Below are 22,557 nucleotides of genomic sequence, written 5' to 3'. Positions count from 1 at the left end.
ACTACTTGCTCTGGTGAGGTGAACAGCTGGGTGTGACAAGGAGTGGCAGGGAGGGGCGAGGCATGGCCAGGCGAGACAAGGAGAGGCTGGGCGAGATGAGGCACCCTTTGATGTGAGTGATATTGAGTTGGCCATGCTCACCCAGTCTACATGCCATGCCTACCCAGCTGGTCATTAGGACAGAGAACTGGTTGTTAAATTATTTGAATCCCACCACTGCATAAACCCCATGGTCATGTAAGTGCAATTCAGGCAGTTGGCAACCGGTTTCCATTTATGATAGCTATGATAGTGTTTTGTAGTCATATAATTGTAATTTGTAACCCCTCCAGTCATCTTCTGACAAAGCAAAATCAATTGGGGAAGAAGGGTTCTGGTAACAACCATATGATTCACTAAACATTCATGTGGTTGGCTTCACAAATGTGGTAAAAATAACATTGTATTCAGTCATGGAATGACTTGCTTAACACAAACTCTGGTCCCAATCATGGTTGTAAATTGAGGACTACCTATACATTAGGCAAGATAGCATGTCTGGATAAAATCTTGAACAGGATGGAAAGAAAATAGGTAGGGTATTTGTGTGTGTGTGTGTGTGTGTGTGTGTGTGTGTGTGTGTGTGTGTGTCTGAAAATGCCAGGCCTTATAAAAAAAATCAATTCCAAAAGCAGTTTCAAAATACAACGAAATGTAACATACCGCAAACCATAAAGAACTGTTCCATCTGGATGTAGCCGAATCATTCGATTTTTCACAGTAACTCCATGAACAAAGGATTTCTTGTCATTCAGAAAGTATGTATCTGGAACCCAGAGATAATCAGCCACTCTGTTATCTAAAGTTAGATTCAAAGGTATGCCAGAGTAGGATAATCTTTTATCCTTCCAGGTTTGCTGGAAATACATAGTTAGTGTATAGTCCTAGGAAAAAAAGAAAAAAAATAGCAATTAGTATTATAGCTATTATTAAGATTTGATTTTATAATGGCTATATAGCATCAAAAATTTTATCCTGATTTTCTTCCAGCAGCTGAACTGAAGATAATATTCATTGTACTCTCTCCCTTTTGATGGAGGTTGGATTGAGACAAAATAATGGATTCAATTCACCCAGTGAGTTTCCATATTGAGAGCTGACTTAAACACAGCTGTCCTCAATGTCCCCACACTTTACTACACTGTGCTGACCTTTCAAAATTAGGAAGTGAAGACCAAGTTAATGGCAAATGCAATCCCTTAAACATCTCCATTTTGATAAAGCTATTGATCCAGACATGTTCATTACTTATTATTAATCTTAATTCAAGGGGGAAATGTATCATTTCCTTTGATTTGTTGTAAACTAGTATTTACCCATTTTCCTATTGTACTTATTTTGTGAACATTAAAGGCCGTGGTGCGCACTGATTTGAAAATTGGCTTGATCTCATGCTTCATCTTAAGATAAACCTAAAAATTATAACTCAGCCCATAGAAAACTGATTTTGTTCAAGTCCTGTTGAATCCTAAGGGTTAAAGTAGATAAATATACCAAGCACATACATTTCTTATGTGTTTGGGTTGCATTGTGGATGTCATACAGAAAACATACATGTACAAAATGTTTCCTTGTGGCAACACTTAGTATTTTGAAATGCCCTAAAAGATACCATTTATATGGCAGCTTTTCACATCAAGTTGGAATTCTTTTCAAAAAATATCATATGATGTGATCTCACATGGAAGTGTTTTTTTAAAAGATAAAGGCTATTTCATTATTCTTCAGTCACACCTGTTTCATCAGTGTGCATTTCAATGTTTTGAAGAGGGCAATTTCACTCCCAACTTCACTCTGAAGTCCCGCTTTTCAAAGGTTTTCACAGTATTAATTTGTATCCCTCTGAATCTCAGCAGTAGATAGTTTTGATTATGTGCTACCTAGTTGGCATTGACTTTTAGATATCACATAGTAGATAGATGCCCTAGAACAGGGCTGTCAAACTCGTGGCCTGCGGACCGGATTTGTCACACAATGCCCATGCTCAAGCTCAGTTGAGCGAAGGGGGAAAAAGTCCCGATACATCACGACGATGCAAGTTTGACACCCCTGCTCTAGAAAATTATGTCTGCAAATTGTGCACCTTGAGCCCCTCAGGTCAAAAGGTGTTCAATATGCTATTGGGGAAGAGTAGAGGGCTAGTAATAGTAGCGCCAGAAAGAATGAAGTGACTGGGTCAAAGCCAAAAGGACACTCAGCTTTGGATGTATCTCATGGTGAAAGGAAAGTCCAATATCATAAAGATCTATATTCTCCATAGAAGCCTGGAATATAAGATTCATTAATCAAGGCAAGCTGGACATGGTCAAACAAGAGATGACAAGACTGAACATCAACATCTTAGGAATCAGCGAACTAAAATGGACAGGAAGGGATGAATTTAATTCAGATGACCATCAGGTATATTACTGTGGGCAAGAATCCCTTAGAAGAAATGGAGTAGCCTTCATAGTCAATAAAAGAGTAGGAAAAGCAATACTAGGATACAATCTCCAAAATGACAGAATGATCTCAGTTTGAATCCAAGGCAAACCATTCAACATCACAGTAGTCCAAGTATGCCTCAACCACTGGTGCTGAAGAGGATGAGGTTGACTGGTTCTATGAAGCCCTACTGTCAGGGTTTCAAATAGCATCCAGAAGTAAATCAGAGTCCAAGACAAAGTATTGCCCAAAGTTCCAATTTATAAGGTGACCAACTTTTTTACAATGAAAAGGAGGACAAATAAATTGGAAAAAATATATTGTAAATAAAAGAAATATTTTATTCATTGCAACAATACACTAAAATATGATATATGCATAATAAAAACATTTGCAACATTTTATATTGTAATTATGCTTACATGCCTGTTAATTATTATTTGAATGAGTACTTTTCCATTGAATTAATATTTTTTGTCAATGTATCATCTTCTAACAATATATTGGAAATATCTGAACAAGAAATATCCTTCATATTGAATTTTACGGCAAATGCTGCAGCCAGAGTATCAACATTCAATCTCGATTTCTCACTTGTCGAACGCGCAACAGATTAGCCTTCAAATATCGAAAAGGAGGACATGTAGGAGGACACTTTTCGAGGGAGGACAGAACTTACAAAAGAAGGACTGTCCTCCCTAAAGGAGGACGGTTGGTCACCTTACAATTTATTAAGAGAGCCATGTTGGCACATCTGGGAAAACCCAAATCTGAAAGTTTCCCGGTTTTTCCCACCCAGTTGAAAATTCAAGATCTTGCCCCGACACCCACAAGTCCATCACATGGTCCAATCTCGCACTGCCATGCTGGCAGTTCCACCCATCCAATTCCAGTCAGGTGCAGAGGTGCAGAGACAAAGGATGACCTTGGCTTTCTAGAAAGAATTTTGTTGTGATTACATAGTATGTAACTCCTTACAATCCCCCCTCCCATTTTTCCACAACAGAAAATGCATAGCAGAATAATGGAAAGTATGGAAAGCCAAAGACCCAAAAGAAAACATGGTTGCAGGCCTGACAGGCGGCCTCCCCTCAGAAGAAAAGCATATCCTGAAAAGAGAATAATGTGGGGGTTAACATGAGCATAACTAACCACCTCTCTCCCTGGGGGGGTGGGCTTTGGCTTATAGGGAAATTTATCATGGAATTGTTTCACTAACCTTTGGCTTTTACATTCCAACTTTTCACTCATGTAGCTTCAGACAAAGGGTACCCTTCCAATCAGTGGTGGTTTTCAAAAAATTTTAGAACCTATTCTATAGGTGTGGCCTATTTTGCAGGCATGGCTTGGCGGTCATGTAGTGAAACTCATTCAACAACACTCTTGCTTAGCAACCAAAATTTTGGGCTCAATTGTGATCATAAGTTCTCTTTTTTTCTTTCTTTGCTTTTTTTTCTTTCTTCCTTCCCTCCTTTCTTGTGTCTCTCTTTCCCACTTTCTTTCTTTCCTTCTTTTCTTTCTTTTTCTTTCTTTCTCTTTTCTTCTTTCTCTTTTTCTTTCTTTCTCTTTCTATCCTTGACTCTCTCTTTTCTCTCTCTCTCTCTCTTTTCCTTTCTTCCATCCTTTCCTTCTCTCTTACTCTTTCTTTCTTGCTCTCTCCCCCCCCTCTCTCTCACACACACATCCTTCCAGTTGGCGAAAAATTTTGTTTTGCCAGCTGGCAAAGAAGCCTCGCTTTCCCTGCCGCCCGCAGCTCTCGGAGGAAGGAGGCAGGGAAGTGAGCCCCGGACCTCATCTCTGCCTCCTTCCTTGAGAGCTGGCCAGCCTCTCCCACCACTGCACCCTTCACTCACCTTCCACCTGGATGCTCTGCCGGTGGGGCACCTCCCATTTTGCCTCCCATGAGACTGGGGGTGGCTTTCAGAACTCTGGGATATAATCCATCAGATCCCGGTGATTTATATTCATCAACATCAGACAGGAAATTATCAGGGATGACATGATAGCCATTTTCCAATACCTGAAGGGCTAGCATAAGGAAGAATGAACCAACTTATTTACCAAAGCATCTGTAGGCAGGACAAGAAACAATAGTTTTCTTGTTAAAGTTTTTCAGAAATGGTTTGCCATTACCTCCTTCCTAAGACTGAGAAAAATGATTGGTTCAAAGTCACCCAACTGTCCTTGTGTTAAAAAAATTATTTCTCACTCCTATGGGTGTTGTGTCTCTTCCTCAATCTTGCTTCCTGTACAGCTAACTTGGAAGTAAAATTCTAGTGGAAAGTAAACTGGATTTTTGAACTTTCAGATTTTTGAAAAAGTATATCTGACTCGAGACAAACATTAGGTTTTTCAATGCCACCTACCAATGTTGGGAAACACTGAATAGGATTCACACCTTGCATGGCATTTGCCAAGAATCTGTTTAAATGGGGCAGGGTATCTTCCCTTGAATGTGACTGTGATGCTTTTCATCAGATACTGGATGACATAGTAACTAGCTGCCATTTGAGAACTTACACAGGAGGAAAAACAGTCTTTCTCCAACTAACAAGGATACTCTTAATTGGATATATGGCCTAGATATTAATATGTAGAATATTTATTTATTCTTATAAATTAACATATTTTAAAATGTAACTACAACAAATATATAATTTAATTCAATATAATTTAATTCAGTATAATTTAAAGAACCTTACAAAATTGGCTAATTTTTGTGTTGGGTCAGATATATTTTTTCCAAAATCTGGATGTTGAAAACTTTGGTTTATTTTCCACTGGGATTTTACATCAAAGTTATAATTATGCACCTGCTGTGTCAGTACAGGACCCAAGATTGAGGAAGACGCAACACCCATAGGGGTGAGAAGTAAAAAGAAATAACACAAAGATAGCTGGGTAACTTTGAGTCAGTCACTTTCAGCCTTAGGAAGAAGGCAATGGCACAGCATGGCATGGCATGGCATGGCATGCCTTGTCTTGCCTTCATTCTCCACAACATTCTAGAAAAATGGCTGCTCAACTTTAGCTTGGGTGATAGAGCTTCCATAGATCTAGGAGACAAACTCTCCTATCAATCAATCAAAATAGAGCTGGAAAGGACCTTGGAGGTCTTCTAATCCAATTCCCTGCTCCAGAAGGAGACTTTATTATTTCAGACAGATGGCTGTCCAGTTTTGTCTTAAAACTTCTAGTGATGAAGCACCTACAACTTCTGAAGGCAAGCAGAATTCCGGCTGTACTTCCAGTGCGATCAGAAGCAAGGACTACAACCCCGTTATGAAGTCTCCCCATTGGGAGCTCCAATGGGAGCCATAGCCACCCTGTAGGGTGGTGAAGGAGAGGGGGGTGCCGTGTAGGTAAAGGAGAGCCACATCTCTCCTCCCTGACTTGAAAAATTCCCCTCATCTGAAGATGAGGAGCAGTGACAGCAAAAATGGCTGCCATGTAGCTGGGGGACAATCTGACTACCTGACAGTGCAGGAGCGGAGAAGGTGAATGGTGTGTGAACTGAGTGAGATAATACTTTTGGTTGAAATCTGATCTCAATGAAAATTAAGTGGAATATATATTTAGAACTATTTGTCAAAGTGGCGAACAAGCACTTTGAAAAAATCCCTGAGAATATAAGAAGAGTATTTAAAAAAAAAAAAATAGAAAATTGAACTCTCAAAGTAAAAAGACATGGTATTGAGAGGCATTTTAAAATGCTGGAATTATGGACCTAAAATCTTTTTTATTGATACTGCTTACTTATTGGATTTATAATTTTAAATAATTAAAATTGGCAATAACATTGCAGAGAGGTTGAAGCAGGTTGAAGCAGAGAGCATCATCTGCTGATGAGAGGGGAATTATGTAAGCCTGTGATTAACCAGCTGAAAGACTAAAAAAACACTGGATTATATGTATCTACTCCAAGACCACTCGAGATTTGAATATTAAATAAGAACTTTAGTTAAAAGACCCCTGAATTATTATTGAATGTATAAAAGTGACTTGACATAATACATCAGTGTATTATCCACTGGTGTATTTAAATTGATTTGACTGATTATTGATGAGATATTAAAAATTGTGATTTGGAAGCTCTGTTTTGAATCAACAATTCCTGGACAACTGGCTAAAAAGGAGACCTATTAAACAAAGGCTCCCCTGCCCACCTAGTCACCGCTCGCTCGCTGTCTTGCCCCATCTGTCCACACCACGATTGCCCTACCCACCCACTTCCTTTGCCCATCCAGCCAGCAGGTTGCAGGGGTGGTGGCAAGCGGTAAGGGAAGTGAATGCCGACCAGCATCCCTGCCTCCTTCCTCAGCAAGTGTGGCCAGGGAGAAAGCCCCTGCGCTTCCTTCTCTTTGACATCAGTGGCAGACATGAAGAAAATGGTGTGTTGTATGTATGTGTGTGTGTACCATATTTGCAGGAGGCAGTCAAGACCCAGTAATCCCTGCTGGCAAGCAGGAGTCTCCCGTCTTTCTCCCCTTCTGGCAGAGCTGCAGTGTTGGAGCTCAGAGGTGAGGTGAGTTCCCCCCTTCCTGCCATTCTGGAAGAAAAGAAATCTAGTGCAGGAGGAGGAGGAGGATGGGTGGCATAAAGCAGCACCACCTTAAATCAAAGCTTCCCTCTCCCAGGGAAAGAAAGCCATGCTTTTCGAAAGGCAGTTTTTGACAGGTTCCAAGCGTGGCTTTCTTTCCCAGTTCCTCAGAGGCTTTGGTTTAAGGTGCGCTGCTGTCAGGGTTCCAAATAACATCCAAAATTAAATCAGAGTCCAAGGCAAAGTATTCCTCAAAGTTCCAATTTATTAAGAGAGTCATGTTGGCACATCTGTGGAAACCCCAAATCTGAGCTTCCTGGTTTTCCCCACCCAGTTGAGAGTTCATGGTCTTGCTCCCTCACCCACAAGTCCATCACATGGTCCAATCTTCCACTGCCATGCTGGCAGTTCCACCCATTCAGTTCCGGTCAGGTGCAGAGGTGTAGAAACAAAAGATGACCTTGGCTTCTAGAAAGGAATTTTATTTTGACAACAACACATTCTACTCCTTACTATTCCCCCTCCCAATTCCCCACTAATAACAGTGTAGTAAAATGAAAGAGAGTGTGGCAGGCCAAAGATCAAGAAAAGAATATGACTGCAGGCCCAACAGCTGCTTTACACCACCCCTCCTCTTCCTCCTGCAAGCGACAGGTGCCTCAGAGACTCGGTGGACAGCTTAGGGGAGACAATGGCCGTGATGACTTCACTCTCCAGGAGCTGCTGCCGCCGCCACCGCCTAAGCCCTCCGAGGAACTGAGCTGAGCAGGAGCCCTGAAAGTGAAATGTCTCTCCTTTCCAGTCATCACTGCCCATTAGACCAATTCCCCAATGCAATTTGTGGAGCCACTTGCCCTCATGAAAACACGGGGGTGGCGTTTTCAGGCTTTCAAGGCCTACAGCTATAGATAGGAAGAGGGGGGGGGCATCTCAGGAGTGAAGCCCTCGGTGCCAAGTCCCCCTTCTGCCCCCATTAAAATCACCCCCACCCCACTCACTCCAGTTAAATATGCTTAGGGTGATAGGGTTTATTTTAAATGGATAGTGAGGCTTCTTTGCCAGCCTGCCAGCTGGCAAAACAGAAATTTTCACCAACTGGAAGGGATGTGTGTGTGAGAGAGAGGGGGGGGGAGAGAGAGAGAGAGAGAGAGAGAGAAAGAAAGAGAAAGGAAGGGAGAAAAAAGAGAGGCAGATAGAAAGAGAAAGAGAGAGAAAGAAAGAAAAACAAAGAAAGAAAAAAGAAAGAAAGTGGGAGAGAGAGACACACAAGAAAGAAAGGAAGGAAGAAGGAAGAAAGAAAAAAGGAAGGAAAGAAAAAAGAAAGGAAAGAAAAAAAGAAAGAAAGAAAAAGAGAAACTTATGATCACAATTGAGCCCAAAATTTTGGTTGCTAAGCAAGGGCATTGTTAAATGAGTTTCACCACATTTTACAAGTTGGCCATGCCCACCTAGTCACATGGCCACCACGCTATGCCCATAAAATAGGCCACTCCCACAGAATGGATAGTAAAATTTTTTGAAACCCACCACTGATATATATAGATACATACACACACACACACACACACACACATACATACATACATACATACATACATACATACATACATACATACATACCTGTTACTTCCTTGCCATCTTCTCTCTTTAGTGGACCTACTATTTCCTTGAATTTTTTTGTTATTTATATATTGAAAGAAACTTTTTTTATTATCTTTGACTTTTGTTGCAAGTCTTTGCTTTCCTGACTTCATCTTTACAGATTTAGGCTATCTGCTGATATTCTGTTTTAATTACACTTTTTGTACTTATTCTTTTTGTCTTTCAGTTTATCAGAGAGATTTTTGTGCAACTATGCTGGTTTCTTCTTGGATTTCTTGTTTTTCTTTTTTTACTGGTATTGTTGGACTAGGCTTTTATATTTTTCAGAGTTTTTCATGCTTCTTGAATTCTCCCCTTTAGGATTTTTATCCAAGGAATTTTTCTTAAGCACTCTCTGAGTTTGTTAAAGGAGCTTTCTAAAGTTTAAGACACTGGCTGGATTATATTCTACTGCTTGTGAAGTAGAATATAATTCTACAACATAGTAGTAATGGGAGATTTATAATATAAAGCTCCCATTACTACTATGATACATTTCCTACATACATTTGTTAATTGATTAACAAAGAGTTCATCTATTTCTTCTAATTGGTTGGATGGCCTGTAGGATATGCCTATAGCAATGCCATCCCCCCTTCATATTGACTCACATAGGTTCTAAGAGGTTTTCATCCTTGGTTTTGTGTATTTTTGTAGAGATATACAGTATTACTTGACTCTAACTCCTACTGTCTAAAACTGCAGTATTGCACTATAAGCATGATACACAAAACAAGAACTCTTTCCAATAAAGGCTTTGACTGGCCAAATATCTATAGTACTTGTATATAGAAGTCTATTTGCCATATCTTCAATTCACTGTAATTGTTGTACAACTGCCTTTTCACAGAGCCATTTTTACAATAGTTTTCCAGTCCCCCCCCCCCCCCCCGAAGCTCTGTTTCTCTTCGGAATGTATAAATCTATCGTTTATTTCAATATGCACTTTTCATCTTGCAACACATCAGACAGATTAAGCATTTCACAATATGTTTCTCAATAAATGTAAGAAATAATTGTCAAAAAGCTATTCAGGAGCTTTTATCTGGCACTGTCAGTAGAGCTATTGCTATCCGATCTAACTGATGCTGCTGTCAATACTTTATTGACTTTAGTGAGGTCATGATGATGAAACAAAAGATCTTTGGTGAGTTTTGGAGGAGGTATTCAGAAAAGCAATGCACTTTGATTGCCTTTTTCTCAAAGGCAATCAAAGACCAAAAAATGGATTGATTTCCTTTAAAATTGTTCAGGAATGAACAAATCCTTTGACTCGTTCTTCACAGCTTGGAATCCAATGATTTATTTGATGTGGTTCAAAATCAGTAGCACTATTCGAGCTTAAATAAAGATTCCATTCTGAGCTTGCCTCTCATTCCTAATTTGATATTAGATACATTACCATCCATCTTTTATGCTTTCATGCCATGACTGTCTCATATCAAACACTTGAAAGCTAATTCTATAATGCTTCACACAATCATTGAATATTTTAGAATATAGCAGGCTTAGCCTGGATATCAGCATTCACCTGCACCAATGCTCCCAACCTTAAGTCTAAGCATGTCTCCTTTCCTAATTACTGAGCACAAACAAAGATGAAGAAGTGACAAAGAAGCATCAAGTTGCATGAAAGCCTGTAAGTATGAGCCAAAGATCTGCTTTGAGAAATAATGGAATATATCAAAGGCAATAAATGCATAAAGTTGCTATTAAAAACTGGATAGTTTAACATTTCTTGTTGCCAGAAGCAAAATATATCATGTGTCAAAGATTCAAAACAATTGTAAACACTTATGAGGCAGCCAATTAATATCTGGAAGACAGTGAACTATTAATTCATTTCAGAAGAATCTTATTCAAGCTCATTTGCAATCTTATAAAACTCAGAGAAACCATTTTTCCTTTCTTTTTGTGAATTACTAAAATGCTCACTCCTGGGATTGTATCTCTCAGTTATACTGTATATTTGAAAGCCTCTCCATTTCAGAATATCATGACAGTCCTCAGCATGGGCTTTCTACTTAGGAATTTGGGTCTAGTATATACAAGAACAAGGCTATGGACACTTTTTTTCTTTTCTGAAGTCAAGTTTAGCACAATACTTGCAACCTATTTTTTGGTGGAAATTTACAGTTCCTCATATTGTTATGTTATACTGTTGCAATGTCCAGCACTCAGGAAGATTCTTTTCAATTTTGGAGTCACCAATAATTGACTTGCTGCTTTCTTCAAGTTCAGGTGGTTGTGCTTGTGACCGTTTTGGATCACCCAAGGCCAATTCTATTGTATCTGGTTGTTCCAATCTTGGTTTCTTACTGAAAAAAGTGGTCAAACACTGTTGCCTTTTCATCCTGTTAAAGGCTGCTACAGCAAAAAACAAATAAAACAATGTTGTACTTTGAACTTGATTATAGTTGCAGGTTAAGGTCTGTAGGTAATGGAAGGGATCTGTTTTCACCCAACAATGTATACTCTGTTTTCATCCATTGCTGTGGACAATTTGTAATGTACTTATACAAATTGTCTGAAATGGTATAGGGCATTGTTGGCGAACCTTTTCAGCACCAAGTGCCAAAACAGGAGCGTACACATGTGCATGTTTGCCAGAAACTAGAAGAGCAGCCACCAGGTGCGTGTGCTGGGTGTCAGCTCTTCTGGTTTCCGGCATGCGCATGCCAGAAAGACCTGATCTTCTGGTTTCTGGCATTGATGCACTTGCAAAACCAGCTGGCCAGTGCTTATGTACATGCCAAAAACCAGAAGAACAGCCGCCCGGGAAGATGATCTTCAGGTTTCTGGCATGTGCATATGCCTCGGCCTCCTTGTCTTCTGGTTTCTGGTGCACATGCATGCACAAAGACCAGCTGGCCAGTGTGCATGCATGTGCCGGAAACCAGAAGAGCAGCCGCCTGCTATGTGCATGTGCACCAGGCAGCTGCTCTTCTGGTTTCTGGCACTCCCGTGTACATGAAGACCAGCTGGCCGGTGCACCACAACCCAGAAGAGCAATGGGTGACGGCTCATGTGCTGGAGAGATGGCTCTACATGCCACTTCTGGTACATGTGTCATAGATTTGCCATCATTGGTATAGGATTTCCTGCCTGAGCAGGAGGTTGGATTAAAAAAGACCTGCACACCAATACAGGACTCTCAGTGGACATCAGTAGTTAATGTGAGAAGATAAATATATCCATTGGAATATTGCAGGTAATAAGGTCTAGGAGTGGGCTTGCAGGCCTCACTGAACCAAAGTTTTAAACTAACATAATTGCAAAATGTACAGACATATTTCTAATGTGCTGACTTGCATGCTGCCTTTTCTGCAAAGTTGTACTTGAAGCGGATATATTTAGAGCAAGAAGAATGAGATGGTGGGAAATGAGGAACTGAAAGTAACAAATGTCTGAGAGTGTCAAATGTACATGGGTGTTTATAGAAAGTGGCAGTCAGTAATAAAGTACAAGGAAGTGAAACTATGGAATGCGTAGGTCAGTAAAAAACAAAGTAAAAGAAATGTGACTTGAGATGAGAATAGTGTCCTTTGCTCAATAGCAGTCCTTGTAAGACTTGCTATCTGTCATTGGAACCCATTGCAATGGTTTAATAGTGTAAGTTTTGTTGTGGAATTGCATTGCTATGTTGGCTATTCATGTTCCAAATTCCTCATGAAGTATAAGTATAAATCTTTATTACGGTCAAAGACCAGCAATACACATTACTTTTTACAATATGTTAAAAAGTACTGACATTAAGATATAATTAAAAAGTATTGATGTTAAAAGTGGAAAATAATATACAGGTTCTCAAATTGTTTGGATCACTCCCTGGTTTACCTGGGTGCAAAGCCGTTAATGGAAGTAAATACAATGGTCCAGAAATTGTTAGAGATATGTCCAAATAATTGGTACAAGATGACAACTATACTTCTGTAACCAATTTTTTTCTTGTGGACATTGCAAAAGCACAGAACTTTGCCACTGCATACGTGGTAACAGGGTTAGTGTCCTGGAGGAGAAAGCCTAGATAAAAATTGTCTTCCTTCCCTGGCAATCTCTCTAATAAGGAGAGAATATGTGCAGACCTACAAGCTCTGTATAGCTCGCAGTGTAATAGAACATGTGAGATATCTTCTACTTCTCCTTTACCACATATACAATCCCGTTCTGTTATAGGTGTTCTCTTATACCTGCCCTGGAGGAGTGCTGAAGGAAGAATGTTAAATCTGGCTCTGAAGAAAGCTGTTCTTTGTTTTGGGAAGATCGGGTCATTTAGATATCTTGCCGATTCCCACACACCCTGTTTCATTCTGTCCCTACTGTGGAGAGGCAACCTATTTAGTTCTTCTCGGAACTCCATGTCCTTCATTCTATTGATTACTAATTGCATTGCTTGATCAAAGCCTAGGGACATTAAGAATACCGATGAGAGCTCATAAGAGCCCAGCTTGTGATAAATTGCCTGTTTCCAGGGGGAGGGGAAGTTGTCAGTCAACACTAGTGGGGACAGTCCCTCTGGAAAGAAATGCATTTTAAGCCAATGAATGATCATCATCTTCCAGGCTCTTACCTGAATTTGAAGCAAGCCTGTCTCAATTCTTAACTGGGCATTTGGAATTCCATTGGGTGCTACTAAAATGGCCTCATGAAATAAACCTCTGATCTTAAAGCAAGATTTATTGCTTGTGTTGCTGTTTCCTGTTTTTTATTGGGATATTTTTATGACACTAAATATGAGCGTAAGAAGCAGCTCCACAGTAAGGCTATGATAATTAGTCCGTGTTTGTACTTATCCATATCAGTGTTAAAAAATAAAAGTTTAATGAAACAGAACGGAAAGAAATTTAACAAGCATTTTGTGATTTGACTGAACTTGAATATTTAACAACACAGATTTGAATAATGCATTTGGTGGCCCTTGTTAATAAGCTATCAATAAGATGCAACCCACAAACAGACAAAGGTAAGGACAGTATGATTAACTTGACACAGAATTTAGACACAACAATTGCCATGCTATAATGGGAATTTCAGTGAAATAAAAATATCAAATATCATATAGGTATGCATGTGTATATGTACATCAGTGGTGGGTTTCAAATCCTGTTCTAACCAGTACGGTTGAAACAGGGTCGGCGGCATCCTCATGGACACGTGCAGTGCGTCATGCAGGTGCTGTATGCGCCATGCGCCTGAATGAAAGCTCAGAAGCCTTTAAACACCGTAAGGAGCTCAGGTAGGCATGTGGGCCCTCTGGAGCACCATACCGGAATGGTATTCGGTGCTTCGGGCTGGCTCTGGTATGCCCATACTGGGGCATACCACCTGCAACCCACTACTGGTGTATGTGTATGTATATGTGTATGTATATGTATACGTTTACGTATATGTATACGTTTACGTATATGTATATGTGTGGAAATTTATCACCCGGCCCTCTCCCAGAAAAATGAAATATCCTAGGAAATATTGAAAAGGCAGAATATTTCTCTGGATGTGAAAAGGAAGAAACATGTTTTAAAAGACAGAATAGCTGCATGCAGCTTCCTGCCCATCCCCCTTTGTCAATGAGCCATTAAAGCCTGAGCTAGTTCACTTTACATAATAAAGAGTTCTCCCCTCCAACTCCAGAGTGATGGGATTAAGGCATGATAGTATTGGCCTTTTACCCAACTCACCACATGACATCTGAGAACTCAACCAAACCTGGATTCAAAACGCAGCCTAGATAGTTGCCCCTGCATGGCCCCATGGGAGTCTGACAGCCAATTAGAAGACAAGCTCAAGATCAAAAGCCAGAGAGGGCATAAAACCAGGGAAAACCAGAAAGAATGAAGAGACTTTTAAATGAATGTATACACATAGACCAAAATGGATTTCTTCCCCAAGAGACAGATCAGAGACAATATGTGGATTGTATTGAATACGCTAGAATACTACGAAGCCCACCCAGAAAATCAAATGGCATTGTTGTTTCTAGATGCTCAAAAGGCCTTTGATAATGTGAACTGGCAATTCATGATAATGCAACTTCAAATGATGGGATTTGGTGAGGGATTTATCAATATGATTAAAACTATATATAATCACTAATTGGCAATGGTAATGGTAAATGGTGATATGACAGGAAAGATAGAAATTACGAAGGGAATTAGACAAGGATGTCCACTATCGCCATTGTTATTTTTACTGACACTAAAGATTTGAATAGAGAAGTACGGCAAAATAAAGAGGTAAATGGTATGAGGGTCAAGAAAGAAGAGTATAAATTACAAGCGTTTGTGGATGATTTGGTGTTTATTATGGAGGATCCAATAGAAATAGGGCCAAAACTAGTTAAAATAATAGAAGAATATGGAGAAGTAGCGGGCTTGAAGATTAATAAAAATAAAACAAAAATTCTGGCAAAAAATATGAGAGAAAAACAGAAAAGAGAGTTGATGGGAAAACTGGACATACAAGTGATGAAAAAAGTGTAATATTTGGGTATTCAATTGACATCAAGATGTGGAACACTAAAGGAAGATAACTATTATAAGGTGAGAAAACAAATAGAAATTGACTTGGAAAGATGGAAAAACCTACAATTATAACTGATGGGAAGAATAGCAGTAGTAAAGATGAATATATTACCAAGATTGTTATACCTATTCCAAACAATACCGATAAAACTAGAGAAAAAATTCTTTGAAAATATGAACAAAATAGTGGGGAATTATATATGGCAAGGGAAAAAAGCAAGAATTAATATAAAAATGTTACAAGATGCAAGGATTCGAGGTGGATTTGGATTACCAAACTGGGAATTATACTATCAAGCAGCGGGTCTAGCTTGGATGAAAGAATGGATTTTACTGAGAAATACGAGATTATTGACACTGGAGGGGCATGATTTGCAATTGGGTTGGCATGCTTTTTTGTGGTATGATAAAAGTAGGGCACATGGCTATTTTCAAAGACATTATGTAAGGAATGGATTATTAACAATATGGGAAAGAGTGAAAGGGAAACATTATTTAGAAATACCAATGTGGCTTTCAACAATGGAAGCATTGACACATCCAAATATTAGTAGTATGAAAAATATTATTAGATACAAAGATATCTTAACAGAAAGGGGGAAACTAAAAAAACAAGAATTAGAAAACCAAGGAATTGATATAGATTGGTTTTCACAATTGCAAATACAATCAAGATATGAAAAAGATAAAAGGGAGTATGATTTTAACTTAGGAAATTCAGAATTGGATAAGATACTTATGGGAACAGGAGAAAGAATAATCAAGGAATTATATAGCTACCTATTAAGAACTATGCTAGAAGAAGGAGTGGTAAAAGATACAATGTTAACTTGGGCAAAGAATTTTGGCCATACAATTGAACTAGAAAAGTGGCAACAACTATGGGAAAGTAATTATAAACTAACCATGTCAACAGCTTACAAAGAAAACTTATACAAAATGTTTTATACAAAATGTTTTACAGGTGGCACATGTCACCTGGAAATTTAGCTAAGATCTTTAAAGACAAGTCAGCGAAATGTTGGAAATGTCAACAAGCAATAGGTTCATACTACCACATGTGGTGGACATGTGCAGAAGCAAGGAAATATTGGACTAAAATAAGAATATGGCTAAAGAAAATGTTAGAACGAGAAATAGAATTTAGACCAGAGATGTTTTTACTAGGTATTATCCCAGATAAATTCAAGAAAGAGGATACTTATTTGTTTATACATGTAACTACAGCAGCAAGAATTGTATTCGCCCAAAATTGGAAATTAAATAAGTTACCAACAGACAAAGAGATAATAAAAAATATATTAAATTGTGCAGAGATGAATAGGTTGACAATGAAAATAAAGGATAAAGAGGAATTGGAGTACTTCAAGACATGGGGAAGGTTCTATGACTGGCAAGAGAAAGCAAACTAGAAAAGAAAGTAGGGAGAAGATAAAGTACCCAGATGACGTACTATTAAATAGAAAAAAAGGGGGGGAGAAGGGGAAAACAGAAAAGAAAATATTAAACATATACGAATATATTCAAGAACCAGATATAAAGGGGGGGGGGGGGAAACGTACCTAGGGTAGGCTAGTGAAGATAAGGGAATAAGAAATTATACTAGACTACATTTGAGCTGATGGAAATACCACCCCAAGGAAACATAAACTGAGTTTTGAAATATACACCAACAATAATAGTAAAAGAAAGGGAGAGAGGAGGAGAGAAAGAAAGGAAGAGGGGGAAAGAAGAAAGAGGTAAGGAGAGAAGGATGGAAGGGGGAGAAAGAGAAGGAGAGAGGGTAGGAAGGAGAAGAGGAAGAGCAGGAGTAGGAGAAAGGGAAGGGAAGAAGGGAGGAGGAGAGGAGGAAGGAAGAAAGTAGAGAAGAAAGGGAGGGAGAAAAGAAAGGGAAAACAAGGAGGTGTTACAAAAGGAGGAAAGGATGGTAAATAAAGCAACTCAAATTGTACATTATAACTTATTAAATGAAATAATAAATGTATAAGAATAATAAATGTGAAGAAGAATACAAATAATGTGAATGTATACTTAAAATGGTATGTAAGAGAATAAAAAAAATAAAAATTCTTTGGAAAAAAAACAAATTTGAAGGAAAGTCTAATGGATTGTGAACATTTAAAAATAGGTAGCCAATTGCAAGACCCCACGAATAAATTACAATTTCTCAATTTTTGGGAGACAGAATACTGGAATATTGAAAAAGTAGTAGTTGAAGAACAATTGCACACATTTAGTGACATTTTTAATTACAAAATTTATATCAATGATTATAGAGATTTTGTGGGAAATGTTTTAAATGATTCCAAGAACTATGCAATTCCTGACAGTATTTAAAGAGCTAAAGATATTGTCAGAACAATTGCTATAAGTTCAGCAGAAGCGGAAAGGGTTTTTTAAAAAATGAACATCATAAGTTCAGAACACAGAACTCGCCTAACTGTTTCCAACATAACCAACCTAATGACCATTAGTGTAATTGGCCTACCTTTAAAATAATGTGACCCTATTCCTACAGCAGTGGTGGGTTTCAAATTTTTTTAGAACCTCTTCTGTAGGTGTGGCCTGTTTTGTGGGAGTGGCTTGCCAGCCATATGACTGGGTGGGAGTGGCTTGCTGGCCATGTGACTGGGTGGGAGTGGCTTGCTGGCCATGTGACTGGGTGGGAGTGGCTTGGCAGCCATGTGATCAGGTTGGAGTGACTTGGCAGTCATGTGACCTGGTGGGAGTGGCCAAGACGATGTCACTGAATTCTTTGCCCCAATGGATGATCTACAAAAAGATATAGAAAAGGAAATTTATTATTTTGTGTACTTACTATTTAAATAAGATTAAAATAAGTACACAAAACAATAAAAGAGCTACTTACAGAAGGAAGATGACTGTCCTTGCCGGTCTTCAATATCACTGACTCCAATGAATGGCCTGCACAAAGAAGAGACACAGAAATGAACTCTTCAATTGCATGCACTGCATTAGGATGAAACAAGAACACAAAACAATAAAGACAACTACTTACAGAAGGAAGATGACTGTCCTTGCTGGTCTTCTACATCACTGATCACACTTGCTCCAATGAATGGCCTGCACAAAGAGACACAGAAAGGAAGACTTTAATTGCATGCACTACCACATTAAGGATGAAACCAGCACACAAAGCAATAAAACAGCTACTTACATAGGAAAGATGACTGTCCTAGCGATCATACTCTGTTGCCTCTTCATCCTGTTAAATAATACTAACTGCAGAAGAAATAAAACAAGATTGAACTCGATTGCGATTGTAAGCTGAGGACTACATTACAGGTAACAGAAGGGACCTCTGTTTTCACCCAACAATGCACAGTCTTTTCAGGAAGGATGCCCCCCAACAAACAGGAAAGATATAGTTTTTCATCTAAGAAGTTAGATCAAGAATGAATGTCATAGGTAGATTCACAGAACAATACAGATTTCTTTTTCTGAAATTTATTCCTCAGTTCAAAAAATAGGAATATATGAATTAGGTTCAATACTTAGACCAAGTAGCTATTCAAGAGTTAGTGGTGTCATGGTTAGAAGCAATGGTAAAGTAGGATATGGATTTAAAACCAGTAATATTTTGTTGTGTATTTCAAAGGGAATATAATACATATTTAATTTTACACATGTTAATAGCTGCTGGAATTGTGTTTGCACAACAGTGGAAAAATAAAGATATGAAAATGAATAAATATTAGAATGTGCAGGAATGAATAAATTGACAATGAAAATCAAGAAGGCTTCAAATACTTTTTCACGTGGGATTTGTTTTATCAATTGCTAACTAACAGAAACAGAAATTAGAAATCTAAAAGTATGAAAGAAAACACCAATTTTGTAAGGAAAGGTCACTAAAGTGTATAAGAAAATATTATTAGTACTTGATCATTATTAATATGTAGATAACTGTGGACATTACACACACACACACACACACACACACACACACACACACACACACAAACTATGACAGTGCCAGGAAAACACCAAAAAATAACAATTTTCCCCAAAAGGCTGCAGATGAAACCAGTTTTTTTCCCTAACCCTAAGGACAGGAAAGACAAAGCCACTGGAATAAAAACCATCAAGGCATTGTGGGAAATTATAAAGGACAGTGCCAGGAAGCTCACAGAACCAGCAACCATCTCACAACTATCTAAACAACCAGGTATCACACAGAAACACACAAAATCTGGCAAAGCTGCCTTGCACCAACCTGGCTTGCCCATAGAAAAGCAGCCACTTTGAGACACATAAACCATGCACCAACCTGCACACTTAAAAGCAACATATTGCATCACAAATAAAATATTTGCAAAAATCAATAACATTTCTTAAAATAAAAAAGATATTCTATAAATAATAAAAAAATTCTTAAAAACCATTTAAAATATCCTATACACAATAAATTAAAATAAAACCACACACCCCAACCTCCTTTTGGCCACGTGGCGTATGCGAGGCTGTGGCTTCTGCGAAGGAAGTCTTTCTTTCGCAAAAGCCGCGGGCTGGCGTACCCTAGCCTTCTGCCGCCGCCACCCACCCCCCACCCCATTTTGGCCACACAGTGTATGCAGGCCCGCAGTTTTCACGAAGGAAGGCCTTCCTTCGCGAAAGCCCTGGGCTCGCGTACCATAGGCTCCTGCCACCGCCGCTGCCCCTCACGCTTAGTTGCTTATCTGAAGGAAGCAGTAATAGCAGCAGGGAAGGCGAAGCAAAGTGAGGACCCGATCAGCAAGCGACGACACAACAGCTGTTTGGGAAAAGAGGTAAGTGGGCTGTTCGCGCTATGCTTTTATTTTTTTAAAATATATTTTATTATTATTATTTTCCTTCTACAACACATTACAGTCATATCAACATTATTATGTCATCATACCTGTACATGTAAATATTATTTCGCTTCTATGTTTATAAACCTTTATACACAATTCTCTCTCTCTGTCTCTCTCTACATACATACATACATACATACATACATACATACATACATACATACATATATTTGTGTGTGCTGTATTTGTACTGATAAATAAATAAAGGGAGACTATAAATAAATGAAGGGATAAATAAATAAAGGGTGTCTCCCTTTATTTATTTATCAGTACAAATACAACACAAATATAAAAAGGCAACATTAAAAATAAAAATATGGTTTTCTGCATGCATGGTCTTCTGTGATGAGCCGAAGGACAGAAAGAGGGAGTAGTGACCTTCCTCCCATATTTAGGCATACCAGGGGTTGTAACACAAATACACACACACACACACACACACACACACACACACACACACACACACACACACACACACACACACATATATATATATATATATATATATATATATATATATATATAGTTTTTCGGCTTAATTAACTTTATTCTTGTTTTGCAGCAATTTGTACCAATTGTTCCAAATTTCACAATATTCCGACTCTTTTAATTTTAGTGCTAATTTGTCCATCTCTGCACAATCCAAAAAATTTTGTATCACTAATTCATCCGAGGGGATATTATTTTGTTTCCAGCATTGGGCAAATGCTATTCTAGCTGTGGTCAGCAGATGTGTTAATGTGTACTTATTTTCTTTGTATATTTCCCTTTGATTATTCCCAGCAGAAAGAGTTCCATCATCTCAAAGCAAGTTTTTGGTAATACTTTTTTTATTTTTAGTTTTTTTTGTCACTTACGTAATCATTTTTACTGTCCACTATGGTATTATAATCTCCTATTATACAAATATTCCTCAATTCAATTTTTCTATTTTTTTGTGTAGTTTTTTATAAAAGTCCTTCTGATTTTCGTTTGGGGCATATATTGCTACCAGTAGTACTGATTTTTGGTTTATCCCTATCTCTATCATTAATATTCTTCCCTCTGGGTCTGCATAAATTAAATTTGTCTTTATCCCATCTTTAACATATATCGCTATCCTTTTTCTCTTTTCTTCTGCTGATGCTGCATATAATTTTCCTAATTTAAGACATTCCAGGTATTTTATATCTTGTTTTTTAATGTATGTTTCCTGTAAGCATATTATATCTGCCTTTTGTTTTGTTAATTTTGCCCAGATACACTTTCTTTTTGTTGGCGAATTTAAACTGTTAATATTTACTGACAATAATTGGATTTCTTCTTCCATCCTCCTAATTCTCTGCCTGTCTTTATTTTTTATTAACTTTAGTTTCTTTTTCAGCTCCTTGTTTTTGGTCTCACTTCCTCCTCTCTCTGTGGCTCTTTCTCCTCCCTACAACTTTCTCCTTGTTCTCCTACCGTTGTTCTCTGTTGTTGTTTTTCCTGGCTTCTATATTCCAATTCCTCCTTACTGCTCTGTTCCTCTTCCGGGCCTACTAGTTGCTCATATAAATCTTGTGCCTTCTCCAGATTGTCAACTTTAATCCTTTTCTCCTGCCAAGTTACCAGCATCCCTTCAGGTACCAACCACCTAAATAAGTATATCTCATTTAATCAGTTGTGTTGCCAGAAATCGATAGTCTCTCTGTTGCTCCCTCACTCTTCGCGGGATTTGTTTCAGGGTTTGTATCTCTTTCCCTTTGTACACCATCAGTTCATCTCTTGTTATTCTATAAATTATATCTCTTACTTTTTTCCTCGCAAATCTAATGTGTACTTCTCTAGGCAATCGGTGTCTTCTGGCATAATTAGTGCTTACCCTGTATACATCGTTCAATTCATTTAGGATCTCATGCATGTCTCTTTGTAACATCTCTGCTATTAATTCCGACATTATCATTTGTAAATCTTCCTCTTTTGCTCTCTGTTACATTCTGGAATCAGAGATAAAATGCTGCACAATCCATTTCCAGGTGGATGTCTTTTAAGTTTTTGGTTGATGTTTTCATCTGCTGTTCAACTAAGTCTAGTTTTTTCTCTGTTTGTTCTGTTCTTTTTTCTAACGCTTTTATTGACTGTTCATTTTTTTCCAGTGTTTGTTGTATTATTCCCATTTTATCTTCTAATTTCTGTATGTCATTTTTAACTTCATTTTTTCATTTCACTCATCTCTATTTTCATTTCATTCATATCCATTTTCAATTTACTGTGGTTTTTAGCTACTGCCTCTTGAAACTTGGCCATAGCTTCTTGGATGGTTAGCAATGCTGCCTGTACATTTTCGATATTCGATCTGGAATCTGGATTTTCCATTGTAGCCATTCCTTCTTTGGGATGCTGGAGAAGCAGTCAATACCTTTGTCGCTGGATTTACAGTTGTCTTTTTCCTGGCTTTCAGTGATGTTGTTATGATATTCGCCATTTCTTTTAAAATTTTATCTTGTTCTTTTAGTATATTATATATATTGTCCCAAATTAGCATCCAATATCTTGACTGTTATTTTTATTTCAACTT

The 22,557-nt window shown here is 38.2% G+C and overlaps 1 protein-coding gene across 4 annotated transcripts in view; it reads right to left on the bottom strand.

The window, feature by feature from the left end:
- The window catches only part of GABRB1 (gamma-aminobutyric acid type A receptor subunit beta1), a 130,274-nt gene that overhangs the window by 66,304 nt on the left and 41,413 nt on the right, over positions 1-22,557 (bottom strand). For all 4 annotated transcript variants that reach the window (XM_081958896.1, XM_081958897.1, XM_081958899.1 and 1 more), the window contains one exon: positions 703-923. In XM_081958896.1, coding sequence (XP_081815022.1) covers positions 703-923 — 221 coding nt within the window. The remainder of the gene's footprint in view (positions 1-702; positions 924-22,557) is intronic.

The sequence above is a fragment of the Natrix helvetica genome (assembly GCF_964273705.1).
Source record: "Natrix helvetica genome assembly, chromosome: 7".
NCBI lineage: Eukaryota > Metazoa > Chordata > Lepidosauria > Squamata > Natricidae > Natrix > Natrix helvetica.
This window is presented reverse-complemented; position numbering and strand designations above follow the sequence as displayed.